Source organism: Neoarius graeffei, chromosome 12, assembly GCF_027579695.1.
Source record: "Neoarius graeffei isolate fNeoGra1 chromosome 12, fNeoGra1.pri, whole genome shotgun sequence".
Lineage (NCBI taxonomy): Eukaryota > Metazoa > Chordata > Actinopteri > Siluriformes > Ariidae > Neoarius > Neoarius graeffei.
The window spans coordinates 23,460,750-23,476,823 of NC_083580.1; the positions used below are offsets into that span (position 1 = coordinate 23,460,750).

Consider the following 16,074-nt stretch of genomic DNA (forward strand, 5'->3'; position numbering starts at 1 on the left):
CGTCACTGCCTTGAACACGCCTCTACCCAGGGCCGTTGGAGATGCTCAAAGTTGATTGGCTCCCGATTTTTCGGGAGCTTGGAAGAGCTGGAGATAGCTTGCCTTGCCAGACTAAGCTCGCGACAGGCCCTCGTGTTGCGTCACACTTAGGATGGGCGGGCCCAGGCTAGGTTCAATCCAGACTCCAGATCGGAAATGGTTCATTTGGTTCACTAATTCATGGTTAGTCACCGTAGTCTGTATTCCATCTAGTTTGGAGTTGATTGCAGCAAGTTTATTTTCTAATCTGACAGCTCCGCCAACATTCTAGCCAACGTAGCGCTATTGATGTTCATGTTAGCCAGTGATGCATTGGACTGTTCAGGCTTTTGTGAAGTTTTATCAGTTCTAGATGCCATATTGATGGGCACAATTTGTTCACATACCGTTTAATGTTTTGTTTTTGTGAGATTAAGAAGTATACTTGGAAAAAATAAGTTAAGTAGAAACTATATGATGGGAGCTGGGAAAATCACCACGATTCCATACTGCACGCCAACTGGAAGTTTCCCACAGAGCGATTTTTCACATTTTTGTCATCCCTTTGAGGATTGTAATCTAAAGCTATTTTTTATGTTATCATATTATCTATTCTATCGATTAAGACCAATACGTTCTGAACTTTATATATAGATATATGTCCATGCATCCATTATCTATACCAGACTCTGGCCCCAGTTGGCCACGAGGTTCGAACTTAGAACCTTCTTCCTGTGAGGTGACAGTGCTAACCACCACTGTGCTGCCGAGTCAAAAGTTTGGACACACCTTCTAATGCAATGGTTTGTCTTTATTTTTAATAATTAAAAGACACTTTTGACTGGTACTGGAAGTGCAATCCAGAGTATGTACAAACGAACTAGCCTGACAAATAAAACAAACTCTGACCAAAATACCGAATTACAAATTGTACAGTAATATGAAATATGCACGACTATGAAATGCTTAGATATAATAGTGAGAATTAACTGCAGTTAACAAGAACAGAGCTGAAATCATAGTTTGTGCAAATTAGTTGGATAACTGAAGATATGTTTTCGTGGCGATAAGTATCTTAAAATCAAGATAGTGTGAGGGGATACATCTGTTGACTCCGTTAGCTTGAGTGCATAATCGTCACTTGCCTTAAAGGTCATAGGCAGCGGTTTTAATTTTATGCACATTTGAAACTTTATATGTTAAAAAACCCTCTGTAATTTTCTTCTGGTCCCAAGAAGTATTGTTAATAAGTAATAATTAAAATAAGTTAGCGCGGATTGCGGCGAATTTCTGTTCGGCGATTTTCGTGACCACTCGGCGTGTGACGTCATTTAAGACAAACAAACCGCTTGAGTTGAGTCCACTTCCATTTACTTGCATTGCCGTTCGGCTTGAGTGCAGACGTGCGTTCGGGAATTTCCAAATAAAAACTATGCCTTATTGTTGTGCAGTGAACTGTAACAACGGGACCAGTTCAGGAAGAAGTTTTTACCTTTTTCCGAGAGAGGAGAAGAGGCAGAGAGAGTGGATTGGCTTTTTCCGGAAGAGGAGAAGAGGCAGAGCGAGAGGATTGGCTTTTTCCGAAAAAGGAGAGGAGGCGGAGCGAGTGGGTTGGCTTTTTCCAAAAGAGGAGAAGAGGCGGAGCGAGATGGGTGGCTTCTTACGAAAAAGGAGAAGAGGCGGAGTGAGTGGGTTGGCTTTTTCCAAAAGAGGAGAAGAGGTGGAGTGAGAGGGTTGGCTTTTTCCGAAAAAGGAGAAGAGGCGGAGGGAGTGGGTTGGCTTTTTCCGGAAGAGGAGACGAGGCAGAGAGAGTGGATTATGCACGTGAAACAAAATCAAGCAGTCAAAGAAGAAAGAGAGCAGCAATGCTCAAGCAAAAAGGAGAAGATTGGAGGTAAACATTTTTACCTTTGCTTGCAGTTGACAAGTCAAGAATCCTGAGGGATCCTCTCTACAATCATTGTGGAAATGAGACAAAGGGATATTTCCTCGCTTAGAGTCGGCTATAAATAGTATAATGCCGTGGATGGCAGGCTAATGTGGCCTACCGGTGCACTGTCCAGTAATCGTTCCCTATATCCGCTAGGGAGGGCGGTTTAATTATTCTTCAAAAGGGCTCTTATTTAGTATTACGACGAAAGTAGGAATTTATCATAACTACCAGGATAAATCATTTGGGCGCGAGTCTTGTTGAGGTCCGGGGTCACCGCGATCAGAGTCGGCCGAGTCGCTGTCCGATTCCGAGGCCGCACAGTCAAACCAGTGCGCCACATTCACCGATTGCTTCGCAACGGCCATAGGTTCATACATATATGGTTTCACCTCTCGATATTCAATTTGGAGAGTTCCTACTTCAAAATCGCCATCGCTCTCAGACATTTTACACAACCTCTCACGACCAAAGTCCGTACACGTGTGCTCGGTTCGCGAGTAAACACAGAGCTGCTCCCAGTCTGTTTGCCTTAAATGACGTCATGACGACGGTCCCCTGGCGGTGAAAATGCACATAAGTGAGATGTAAACAAACCTTCGGAACTTGCGCAAACCAGTATATTTTAACCGTTTTATTCAATTTTAGGGTTTAAATTAGACACCAGGACGATTGAATTCGCTTTTTGGGTCGTTCTTCTAGACAATAAAGTTGATATTCTACGTTTCACCTCCGACCCTTGCCTATGACCTTTAATGTGCGTTCTCTTCCCCTGCTTTATGTCCTCGGACACATCTTTATATATTCTCCTCCATTTGGTGTCATTGGAGATGACGATTTTTTCAACTGATCTGCAGCAGATTTGTCAACAGCAGCGGGTAAAACAAGCTCCTCTGTAACTGTGTGAGTCTTTTTGCATTTTGAAATGCAGAGAGCGAGTTTGTACAATGCACAAAGTGATTGCTCTTGAGCACTGAGCACGTGGACATGCCAAAAAAAGTCAACAGGCTTGTCTTTATGGCTTGAGTGTTTTGTCTTTTTGAGTTTCAGTGTTTTCATGCTTTCTGCAGCCTGTAACTCACTGCACACTGTGGGCAAACCATGCTTGTCATATTTTCGTTTACTTTGCATATGTTTTTTTTTCCAGCCTTTTATCGGAAAAGGGAACTTCACGCCGTTTTATCAATGTTAGTACCAATTGTTTACAGATGAATTAGTGCCAGAATTGACAGAATTTTATTGGATGCACAGCATGACATGACCAAATTTTTCATTGGCTACAGGGGGTGTATTATTATTATTATTATTATTATTATTATTATTATTATTATAAGATTTTATTGTCATTATAGTTATACAACGAAACTTAGTTTGGTAGCACTCAGATAAAACAGCAGCAGTAAAAAAAAAAAAAAGAATATAAATCATATTAAGGCGGCACGGTGGTGTAGTGGTTAGCGCTGTTGCCTCACAGCAAGAAGGTCCTGGGTTCGAGCCCCGGGGCCGGCGAGGGCCTTTCTGTGTGGAGTTTGCATGTTCTCCCCGTGTCCGCGTGGGTTTCCTCCGGGTGCTCCGGTTTCCCCCACAGTCCAAAGACATGCAGGTTAGGTTAACTGGTGACTCTAAATTGACCGTAGGTGTGAATGTGAGTGTGAATGGTTGTCTGTGTCTATGTGTCAGCCCTGTGATGACCTGGCGACTTGTCCAGGGTGTACCCCGCCTTTCGCCCGTAGTCAGCTGGGATAGGCTCCAGCTTGCCTGCGACCCTGTAGAACAGGATAAAGCGGCTAGAGATAATGAGATGAGATGAGATGAGATAAATCATATTAATAAAATATAAGATTAAGGGGGGAATTGCAGTGTAGGCAGATATTGCACAATTGTACCCAATGTATTTACGTTCCGTTGTGTAAAGTGTTCAAGTCAGTAAAATAAAGTGCAGTGTGAGCAGATATTGTACAGATTGTAATAATTGTATTTACAGTCCTGAATGTAAAGTGATCAGTGCGTTAGCAGCAACTTAAGGGTGTATGGGTGGGGGGTAATGAAGGCTGCAGATCTGGAGAAGAAGCTGTTCCTCAGTCTACTTGTGCGGGTTCTGATGGTCCTGTATCTTTTGCCCGATGCAAGGGGGTCAAACAGTTTATGACCTGGGTGTGTTGAATCCTTGATAATGTTGTTAGCCCTCTTACATAAACGGTTAGCATAAGTTTATGTCCAGATTAGTCCCCACAATCCTCTGTGCAGGAACTATCCGTTCCAAATCTCTCCGGTTCTCTGCAGTACAGCTGGTGTACCAAACTGTGACACAGTAACAGAGCAAGCTCTCCATTGTGCTACTATAGAAGTTTACCAAGAGCTGAGAGGGGAGTTAGGCTTTTTAAAGTTTTCTCAAGTGGGCGGCACGGTGGTGTAGTAGTTAGCACTGTCACCTCACAGCAAGAAGGTTCTGGGTTTGAGCCCAGTGGCTGACGAGGGCCTTTCTGTGTGGAGTTTGCATGTTCTCTCTGTGTCTGCATGGGTTTTCTCCGGGTGCTCCGGTTTCCCCCACAGTCCAAAGACATGCAGGTTAGGCTAATTGGTGGCTCTAAATTGACCGTAGGTGTGAATGGTAGTTTGTCTCTATGTGTCAGCCCTGAGATGACCTGGCGACTTGTCCAGGGTGTACCCCGCCTCTCGCCCATAGTCAACTGGGATAGGCTCCAGCTTGCCTGCAACCCCACAAGTGGTTACGGATAATGGATGGAAGTTTTCTCAAGAAGAAAAGCATCTGCCAGTGTTGTAGTCAAGTCACTAAACCTTGAGTCTGAGTCCAGTCTCGAGTCCCCAGTGGTCAAGTCCAAGTCATTAAAGAAAATTTCGAGTTAAGGCTGAGTCGAGTCCGCTATTGAGCCGAGTCGAGTCCAAGAACAAGACTCCAATTGCACCATTTGACAGTGGCTGTTGCTGCCTTTATGTGAAACCGTTTTTGGCGCGCGCAGTCCAGAGCGTGCCCGAGAGTCTATCTGATGCACACGCCAAGGCGCACAGGTGTGGCACACTTGCACAATATTTGTACAAAAATTAATGTCGATATAAATATCTTATGCCAAATTATTATGGCATGTTTTTAAAAAAAATAAAGAAGAAATCCAAGACCTTGTCTCTAATTTATGAGTCCGAATGCAGTTAATCAGTGCTCAAGTCCAAGTCAAGTCAGGAGTCGTTAAAATTAGAGTGCAAGTCGGACTCGAGTCCAAGTCCTGGACTCGAGTACTACAAGCCTGGCCTCTGCTGAGCTTTCTTCACTAGGTGTGAGGTGTTAAGGGTCCATGTCAGATCCTTTGTGATGTGGAGACCCAGGAATTTGATGTTCTTGACCCTCTCCACCTCATAACCAATAATTATTAATTATTATTATTATTGTGGCGAGTAATTAATAATAATGGCCTAATGGTTAGAGAAGCAGCATTGGGACTAAAAGGTCGCCGGTTCAGTTCCCTGGACCAGCAGGAATGGCTGAAGTGCCCTTGAGCAAGGCACCTAACCCCCATCTGCTCCCCAGGCTGCTCTGGGTATGTTGTATGTCGCTCTGGATAAGAGCATCTGCTAAGTGCGTGTAATGTGTTATTACTTTTTCGAAACAATAATTTGCTTTGTCATATTTTTTCCACAGTGTTCCTTTTTGTTATGTTTAATCATTTGTATTTTAGATTAGATTAGATTAAACTTTATTGATCCCTTTGGGAGGGTTCCCTCAGGGAAATTAAGAAACGTTTAGCAACGTTTGTTTGTTTGTTTGTTTGGTGGGTTTTTTTTTTCTACCAAACAGTCTGCGAACCAATCATAAAGGGCCCATGACCCACATTTGGATCACGACCCACTAGTTGAGAAACACTGTTTTAGAGGAAGGATTTGGTCTAAGTAAAATCTTCACTGAACATCAGTATTCCAGAATGTGACTGGTTTGTTGAAAGTACAGTGTGAATATTATATTTTCTGGTCACTTATTTCAAGTATTATACACTGTGTGTGTGTGTGTGTGTGTGTGTGTGTAGAGAGCACTGTGCAGATTTATGCTGTACCGAGTCCCGTACGGCGTCGCCTTGCCATCGAGCCGATACAGACCAATGCAGCGGAGGAGTTCAGATACGCGTCAAACACAGGTCTGTGTGTGTGTTTATTAACATTATGGTCCAAGTCCACTACTATGAACTTACCTTCGTGGCTTAGAAGCACTAAAGCTAAGTGTTACCATCCCTACCCTGTTATCTGATGTTTAAGTTACACAAAGAAAACAAAGGACGGCGCTATTAAAGGAGAACTGAAGGCAATTTTTTTAGCATCAAAGTTCTATTTATCTCATTTTATTAAATAGAGGAATGCATTTCTGACAGCTATTTTGTCGCTGCTATAGCAAGTTATGAGTGTTTGAAATATGCTCTGTAATATATCAGTCCGTATGTCAAAGCAACGGCCTTAAACAAGATTCGCTGAGACCTGTGCGAGACATCGTAGGACGGAAGTAAAACGTACAGCGGAAATCAAAGTGACCAACATCTGCCAGCGTTGTCAAAAGAGACGCGCGCCCTCTTTCGAATGCTGACGTAATCAAGCCGGAAGTTTGTTTTGTTTTGATAGCAATCAGGAAAGTTTGAAAAAAGTAGGCAGTAATCATCATTTAAACTCGTTCTTGTGCAATATTTCGTTTGGAAAACAGTTTTCAAAATGGCGGCGCTGACACTTCACGTTTCGAAGTCTCGCACAAGTCTTGTGAAGATTGCGCGGATAAGTGATGCCTGCCGTGGACCAAATGAACTAAATTCAACACGGCTAAAAACCGAATAGGCCGATGAGTATAATATTGAATTGCAATTAGTTGCCAATACGAGTCACGATATAAGGTTACTAAAACCGAAAATGTAATTGAATAACACGTTAATTAAGAAATAAAGCAAGTTTAAAAATGACTTCAGTTCCACTTTAATAGTCTCGCCATCGCAGTCAGAATTAAAAAAAAAATTCTCTGCTGTACACAATAATGTAAAGCCTGGGTCATTTTTTTTCTCAAATTTAAACACTATTATTATTATTATTATTATTATTATTATTATTATATAAGGGAAGTTTGGGCTTCCATGCTTAGACTGCTGCCTCCGCGACCCGGTCCCGGATAAGCGGAAGAAGAAGACGAGACACTATTATTGGAATTTATCGTACTCTCAACTGAGGCTGTTTCCATTGTAGCTTGAAGCCACTCTGTAATTCAGGCATCGGAGTCTGCCCTGTTTGATCACGGTGATTTCCCTGCTCACGCACTTATAAAACTGATCAATATCCACTGAGGTCGGTCCGGTGTCTCTGAACGGGGAAATCGCCTGTGCTGGACTCTGGCCTCATGGATCTGGTCTGCCTGAACTCATCCATTCCTTTATGCTGTTTCTGATTTACATGCATCATAATTTATAATCTGATTGACATCAGCGGTGCAGTAGGTGGTCTTGAGTTGTCTCAGAAGTTCCACCGTTTTCTTCTTCACTTGAGTGCACTTGAGAAACTCGAAACGGGTTCCCTTGAGTGCAGATTTGAGTTTACAGAAAAGAGAAACGTCTCATTGTGCTCGTTCAGGTGAATGGTCAAATACTGCGATGCGCTTCTCAGCCAAACACTGCTTCACTAAGAGAGCGCTGAGCGTGCTGGTGCATTTTCACCCAAAATTTCAAATTGATGCATTGCTTGATTTTTGAACTGATGGTTTTTATGACGCGTCATACTTGAATATGCCTGCTTCAAGCAATACATACACTAATACTTCCAGTTTTGCTTTCATAAATGACCTTCTGGGGTTGTTTATGCTTGCCCACTGCGCAGTGGTTCCCACATGTGGTTCCCTAGTCTCATAATTTAATTGCCACACCTCATATAATATTTAGTATAAATACGCAGGTAGGGTCGGCACGGTGGCGTGGTGGTTAGCGCTGTCGCCTCACAGCAAGAAAGTCCGGGTTCGAGCCCCGTGACCGGCGAGGGCCTTTCTGTGCGGAGTTTGCATGTTCTCCCTGTGTCCGCATGGGTTTCCTCCGGGTGCTCCGGTTTCCCCCACAGTCCAAAGACATGCAGGTTAGGTTAACTGGTGACTCTAAATTGACCGTAGGTGTGAATGTGAGTATGAATGGTTGTCTGTGTCTATGTGTCAGCCCTGTGATGACCTGGCGACTTGTCCAGGGTGTACCCCGCCTTTCGCCCGTAGTCAGCTGGGATAGGCTCCAGCTTGCCTGCGACCCTGTAGAAGGATAAAGCGGCTAGAGATAATGAGATGAGATGAAATACGCAGGTGATTATAGAAAATCACACATGCTGATTGGTCGAGAAACTCGGACTATTTCTCGATAATCACTTCGAGCCACTCGGCAAAATGGCGGCCAATTACTTCATGACTGTAAGTGAGGAAGAATTAGAAATGATGAAAGAAAATGCTGTTCCTAAAAGTACTAAAGGTGCTACGAAATTTGGTCTAAAACTATTTAAAGGTAAGGTGGAATTGTGATTTATTTTATCTATTTCAAAACAAAGTGTTTCATGTGAGTCGGCATAGATAAGCGATACAATCCTGTGCCGTGCCGCTATTGCATTTGCATGCCTCTTTTAAAGATTGAAATAAATTATTTAAAAAAAAATACAATTAAAAAAACATTTATACTAAAACAATTGTCCGCCTCAGGCTCAGTGAATATCAGTGAATAATAACTACGACTTTGTCTCGGTTATTATTTAACAGTTATTCTACAAAATCAAGTCATACATGAGCTGATAGTCGATGAGGTGCGTTGCACTGAGTCGGCTATAAGCCATATATGACGAGATTGAGTGGAATAACTGTTCTATGATGTCCACATTCACTGGATTTTGAGAAACAGAGCTTTTTTTTTTTTGCAAATTCGAGAAATAAAAACTTTATACAAAACTGCCGACAAAATCATTTCTGCTTAGAATGTAAACAAACCGGCGAAATGACAGTAGCAATTTGTGAAAAAATGCGATAATAATTCTTGAAAAATTTAAAAAAAAAAAGAGATATTCTCACCATCATGTGCTTTTATTCCATATTTTGTTGCTTTTTTGTATTTTTTGGGCTTTTGTTTCCGGGTAGAGTTTTTATTTCGTCCTCGATTGGTTCAGCAACACGCTCCGTCATTTTGTTTTCCTCTACTCACAGTATATGAGCTGATAGCCTAGTAGTAGAGTAGCCAATCAGAGCGCACGATTGCTCATATCCAGTCAATGTGGATAGAATAATCACCGATATTCACTTCGCCTTTGGCAAATAATTGTTAATTACATTTATATAGGTGTGTATTCAAATCTGTATAAAGGCTTGTAGATGAAAGAATTTACAACATACTTTTCACACGTAGCTCGTCCGACATTTAAAATAACTTTTCGCCAGACTTCCTATACTACATCAGCTGCCAAATATTTTTTTTTAAGATCCTGAATTATATCATCTTTATCTTAGATACACCCACATGGCCAAACGTTTGTGGACACCTGACCATTATACCCATATGTAGGTCTTCTCCAAACTGTTGGCACAAAGTTGGAAGCACATGGTTTTCTAGAGAGTTTTTGTATGCGGCAGCATTAAGATTTCCATTCAAAGGACATCAAACCTGTTTCATCATGATAATGGTTGTTGTGGACGAAATCGAGCGGCCCGAGCCCTGACATCAACCCACTGAACACCTTTGGAATGAACTGGAACTCTGACTGTTCCCTTTGTTGCCTGACATCTGTACCCAACCTCACTAATGCTCTTGTGACTGAATGGGCAAATCCCCACAGCCGCGCGCCACGATCTAGTGGAAAGCCTTCCAGTAAGAGTGGAGGTTATTATAACAGCAAGGAGAGACTTGGACGAGATGTTCAAGAAACGTACTGTATACGGATGTTTTTCTTTGTGTCCACATACTTTTGACCATGTAGACATTTAAATAATATTGGCTAGCTTTTTTTCGTGGTATATCAGATATATTCCATTTACCTAGCATGACATTGAACTCGTCTTCGACTTGTTGTATCATTTGAACCGCGAGTTGGCCTAGTGGTTAGCGTGGCTGCCTCTTGATCACGAGTTCTACTCACGGTTGGGTCATACCAAAGACCATCATAAAAATGGTACCTACTGCCGTGTGGCAAGGCACGCTGCAATACAGATGCAAGTGGGGAAGTCAAACTCTCACGGTTACCAGAGCACTAGCCCCCCACTGTAACCCTAGCTGTATAGGTGAGAGGCCGAGGGCTATGGAAACAGAGATTGGCGCCGCCCAATGCGCCTGATTGCATGGCGTGGGAAGGACTTTAGATTATTATTATTATTATTATTATTATTATTATTATTATACATACACCAGAGGGGAAGCGTCAGGGCCTTCTAGGCCTTTCATAATTTCATTCTAATTATTCTCTTCTAATTTGGCCTCATTTTCTATCAAATTTGCTTCAGAAATGAAAGGGTTACTGTCCTGAAAACATTAAGATAGCGTTATCCAGTGAGATTTATTTTTGTTTGTTGTCTCTAGGCTGAGAAGAATTTAGAGCTGGCTCACTCATTGGTTAGGACTTCATTGCTGGGACAGAAGGCCATGGCAGTGTATGTTTATGTAGGAAATGACCGATGAATTAACCAATCAGATTTTGATTTATAGTAGGAGGGACCAAAAATGTATCACCCTCGGCCTTCTCAAAGACCAATGTGATCTTAACCGCGAGTCGGTGCCATTAGCACAGCAGTGATGTCACCTTCCAGCAGGTGTAGCGTTCATCAGTAGTGTTAGCAAATGCTAATAAAGTGGTCAATCTTCCACGCACGCTTGCCACAATATTTTTTACTCATACTTAAGTATTCATTTCCCAATGTAATTGGCTTCGTTACTTTTCAAATCAACATCGACAGCTACACACAACGGAGCTACCTGGCAGCCTGTCACTAATCCCTTGCAAAATCCTTTGCCCTGTTGCTTTTTTGGTGTGTCTGGCTAAGTTTTGGCTGAGCTGAAGTCCCAGCTCTAATAGTAACGGTTCACTTATGTTATACAGACGCTCTTTCCCAGTTTTTCAATGTCTGTTGCTATGTTTTTCTCTTGTAAATATGCATGAAGAATATCTAATGAAGTTTTGGTAGCATTTCGGGTGTTCAACGTGTCTTTCTCTTTCCTGGTGAACAAATGCCGCTTTTCCACTACCAACGCGGCTGAGTTGGGCTAAGCCGTGCCGTGCTGAGTGGGGCTGTTGGAGTTGCATTTCGACTACAACCGCGCTGAACCGTGCTGGCTGGAAGTGGGTGGACACATTGGGTGGAGTTAGCGAAAGTGGGTGGACGTCACGTGATGTCGTTAGGCGGCGCAAACAGTGACATCAGTGACCTTTTAAGCGGTAGTCTCACGACCCGGATAGTAAACAATAAACATGGAGGACATGGAGTCGTTAGTGTTGCTGGTCTTGGTGCTGTGGCTTGTTGTCACCGACAACGCCAACAGATACTGGCAAGAGCGTATAGATGAGGCGAGGCGCATAAGGCTTCAGAAATTCTCGTAATTCATAATTATTATTATTCCGGGTTTACGGTGTTTACAGATCCCAGCGTGCTCGCGGGGTGTGTGTGGGCATGTGAGGACACTCCTCCTCACCAATCAGTGCACAGGGGAGTGTCTGCTCACGCCCCTAGCCCCGCTCAGCTCGGTTTGGCTCGCTTCAGCCCTACTCCAAAACCGTGCGAGTTTTGGGTGCTGAGTAGGGCTGAAGCGAGCTGAGTCGTACTGCTCTGAGGTAGTCGAAACGCGAGCCGTGTCGGGCTGAAGTGAGCTGAAAAAGGGTAGTGGAAAAGGGCCAAAAGTAATGCTTCTGCGCATGCGCAGCAGAAAACTTTCTCATTGGATATTTGCATCAGCTCTGACATGTGATGTCATGTTGTCTTGACAATGTGCAATATCATAAACCATATGCAACACTTCTCTTTTAAGTTCATTTCTTAAGACACATATTTTTAAGTATGTTACCTCGCTTGTTGACAGTTTCGGCGAACACTTCCGCCTTCTTCAAAACAGTCACCAGATGTCGAGTGGCGACGTGCCTTATCAGCTGATGTTACTCTATGGAGGCGTGAACGTCCCGCCCAATTTGACAGGTAGTCCACGCCTCCTGCTGTCAGGTCGCTGCCCCAGGACTGCGCTCCAGGTGTGTGACAGCGCGTACGCTCCCTCATCCCGGTTCATGGTCCTCTGCGCCTGCTTACGTATCTCCACTGCCTCTAAAATCCAACGCTGGTATCTATTCTCTTCAGCGCGAATGACTCTGGTCTCTTCCCAATTCATAATATGATTTTTTCGTTTGCAGTGGTCTGAAATGGCTGATTTTAAGTTTTCTTGGTGTGCTTTTTCTTTTTCGGATCTTGAGTCTTTTTGTTGTTTCTTTTTCACATTCTAATTGGTGTTCTTTCCTGGGGCAGCGACCTGACAGCAGGAGGCGTGGACTACCTGTCAAATTGGGCGGGACGTTCACGCCTCCATAGAGTAACATCAGCTGATAAGGCACGTCACCACTCGACATCTGGTGACTGTTTTGAAGAAGGCGGAAGTGTTCGCCGAAACTGTCAACAAGCGAGGTAACATACTTAAAAATACGTGTCTTAAGAAACGAACTTAAAAGAATAGTTATAATTATCAGACATAATGAATTTTCACTACATATGCAACACTCATTCTCCACTGGGCAGAGTGGCGTAATATACGTAGGATAAGCGATATGCTAAAAATATTGCATGCTATTGAACCAAATGAATGAAACCCGCTAGAAGGGAATAGGACACGTTTTTATTCCCTCTAAAAAGTGTCCCGTATGTATAATAATGCAGTATATTCAGTGCTGCTGGTTGTGACCCTGTCGCCCATCCACCTCCCACAATTTCTTTTAGATGAGAGCTTTACTTCTTAAAAATGTTTTATATCGCATTATCCAGTTTGCTTTACATTTATAAGACCATGAAGATGATTCCATCGTGAGAAATGCTCAACATTTTATGTGTCCTTGTGTAAACCCACTGTCAAATCACATAATATTGAATGTCTCTCCTTCAGTGCCAATTTCATTGCTATTTCTCTTAAAAGGAAATTCTAGTGGCCAACTTTTTACTGGTTTGGTCCACCTTAAAAGCTATATCATGCAGTCCAATAACAACCTTAATAACCTGACCCTGAGGTACAGAGCTGTAGCGCTGTAGTATGGACCAGAGAACAAGAAGAGAATGTTTGTTTATTTAATTATCTAATCATTTATTTAATGCCCCCTTCATAAAACAATAAACGCTACTATTCTGGTGCCAGTAATCCCATTGGTAACTCCTAGCTTGATCGAATATGGAGTTGTTTTGCAGCTGAGTTCACCAACACAGAAACAAAAACACATTGCAGTCTCACAGTTTGTTTGTTTTTTTATTCCCCGCTGGCCGAAAGGCCCAAAGGGGGATTATATTGTGGCGATTTCTGTCCGTCCGTCCCGGGAAAGGTGCTCACCTTCTGAAATCAACTCCTCTCACAGTTTTTGGAGGAATTTCATGAAACTTGGCAGGATTCTTTGTTATATGTCGGTAATACGCATATTGTAATTTTGTTAAATTCGGTCACATTTTACCAGAGTTCCAGCTAGGGATGTTAACCGATGACCGTTTGACCGGTGGTTGACCGAATCAACGTCAACCGGTTAATTTTTTTTTGATTGTCGGTTAAAACAAAAAAAATCAATCGTTTTGAAGCTGCCGATTTTGGAGCGGAGGACTTGGAATTCCATGTTGTAAACGCTTGGGGCATGTCATGCGGTGTAAAGACGACAGCTGACAAATCAGAAACACCCATTCAGTCATGTCCCGCCCCAGTTAAAGACAGCTGACAAATCAGAAACACCCATTCAGTCATGTCCCGCCCTCCCGCTGCCACTCTGCGAAAGTGTAGACACAGGCTTTTTAGCTTACAAATTACTATTCTGTTTTTTTTTTAATTATTATTAGAAGGCACATGGAGTTTAGTCCTGCCTTGGCCAGTGCATTCTGAAAGTATGTTTCGGTCTGTAGCCAACAATTCATGTTATTGCAGATCATAGCTCTCCACACAAACTAAAGGCGCAGATGCCGACTTTTTTTTTTTGAATCGCGCAGATCCGTTTTGTTTTTTTTTGGGGGGGGGGGGGGGGGGGGCGTTGGAGTGTCTGAATGTAATTTCAAGGTGGATTCTGTATTAAAATTACTAAATAGGCGGGTGCCGTTGCAGTCCATGAGGCGTGGGGGGTGTGGGAGGAAGGCAGTGGATCGGGGGGCTGCGCGCGTTTGCACAGAAGCTACACACATTAAATTTTGCGCGGCTTCGGCGCGGGCATGCGCGGCTTTCTGATTTACTGTTTTCTTCTCGTGCTTGTACTTCCTGTGTTTCGTGGACTGTGACGGCATTTGCTTATGATGAAGTTGTGGTTGGACGCTCCAACGCCCCCCCTTGGGAAAGGAAGGTCGGATCTGCGCGATTCAGCCGTGGAGAGGGCGGCATCCGCCAAAAGGCGCGCCGTTTACATCCCTGTAATAATTCCAATTCTAGAATTTTAAACTCATAGGTTAACCGACTTTAACCGGCTAATGAGGCTCGGTGGTCGGTCAAGATTTTTTTTTTAGTTTTCGCCATCCCTAGTTCCAGCCCTTGATTAACAAAATTATACTTTGACAATTTCATGAGCATGTGTTTTCCTTCTGAAATCAACTCCTCTCACAGTTGTTGGAGGAATTTCACTAAACTTGGCAAAACACATTGTTGTATGTTGGTAGTACGCATATTGTTATTTCGTTCAATTCGGTGGCATTTTACCAGAGTTCCAGCCCTTGATTAACAACCTTGTACTTTTACAATTTCATGAAGGTGTGCTCGCCTTCTGACATCAACTCCTCTCACAATTTTTGGACGAATTTCTCGAAGCTTGGCAAAAGGCCTTGTTATATGACTGTAATACGCATATTGTGATTTAATTTCATTTGTGAAAATTTTACCAGAGTTTTGACCCTTGATTAAATAACTTGTACTTTGAAAAATTCATGAGGGTGAACGTTCGTCTGAAATCAACTTCTCTTACAATTTGTGGAGGAATTTCACCAAACTTGGCAAAAGGCTTTGTTATATGACAGTTATACGCATACTGAAATTTTGTTTAATTTGGGCAAATTTTACCAGAGTTATGCCCTTGATTATTAACAAACTTGTACTCTGACAATTTCATCAAAGTGTGCATGCTTTCTGAAACCAACTTCTCTCACAATTTTCATCCCCCGCTGGCTGAAACGCCTGAAGGGGGATTATGTCGTGGCGATGTCCGTCCGTTCGTCCCAGGAAGGGTACTCACATTCTGAAATCAACTCCTCTCACAATCTTTGGAGGAATTTCATGAAACTTGACAGGATTCTCTGTTATATGTCGCTAATACACACATTGTAATTTCGTTCAATTCAGTCGCATTTTACCAGAGTTATGGCCTCGTTGCCAGCAGGGGATATTGTGCTCTCAGAGCAGTCTTGTTTCTTATTTCAATTCTCATTGAAAATCAGTATTTAAAAACAAATTAAATCTCCCTGTGCCTATTCTGTGAAAGAATAACATTTTAAATACCTCAGGGTAACGAGGTGGGCTGTTTATTTTGTGTGTATGAATCTGTCTGTCTGTGTGTGTCATTGTAACACTCAGATATTTACACAGCATTTGTCCGTGTAGTCACATCACACACCTAAGGTCAATCCGAAGGTCGGCACATCTTCCTTTAAAATGCCAGGAAACAAGAAATGATGCACTTTTCAAAGGAAGATATCCATATCCCTTTGATGTAAATTCTTGTTTTCTTGCATGCTTTCTTCTCCCTTTTTGGTACCATGCACATATGCTGTAAATATAGCAGCGGCTGCTCCCTAAATATCTTTTGTCCTAATAAGGTGCCGATCCGAAAGTCACATGGTGGAAATTCTTCAGCAGCTGGATTCCACAGCGCTCCTACCCATGGAATTCAGGACTGGGGCATTGCTATGGCAATGGGCTGAGAAGGTTCTAGAACTGTTCTTCTGTTTCTGAAGC

The 16,074-nt window shown here is 42.8% G+C and overlaps 1 protein-coding gene across 6 annotated transcripts in view; it reads left to right on the forward strand.

The window, feature by feature from the left end:
• The window catches only part of shroom3 (shroom family member 3), a 277,424-nt gene that overhangs the window by 183,649 nt on the left and 77,701 nt on the right, over positions 1-16,074 (forward strand). For 3 of the 6 annotated variants that reach the window (XM_060935696.1, XM_060935699.1, XM_060935702.1), the window contains one exon: positions 5,986-6,093. The exons of 2 other annotated variants lie outside the window; for them this stretch is intronic. In XM_060935696.1, the coding sequence (XP_060791679.1) occupies positions 5,986-6,093 (108 nt within the window). Of the gene's footprint in view, positions 1-5,985; positions 6,094-12,564; positions 12,588-16,074 lie in introns of those variants that run through there. One more of the 6 variants, XM_060935701.1, reaches the window with a different exon arrangement.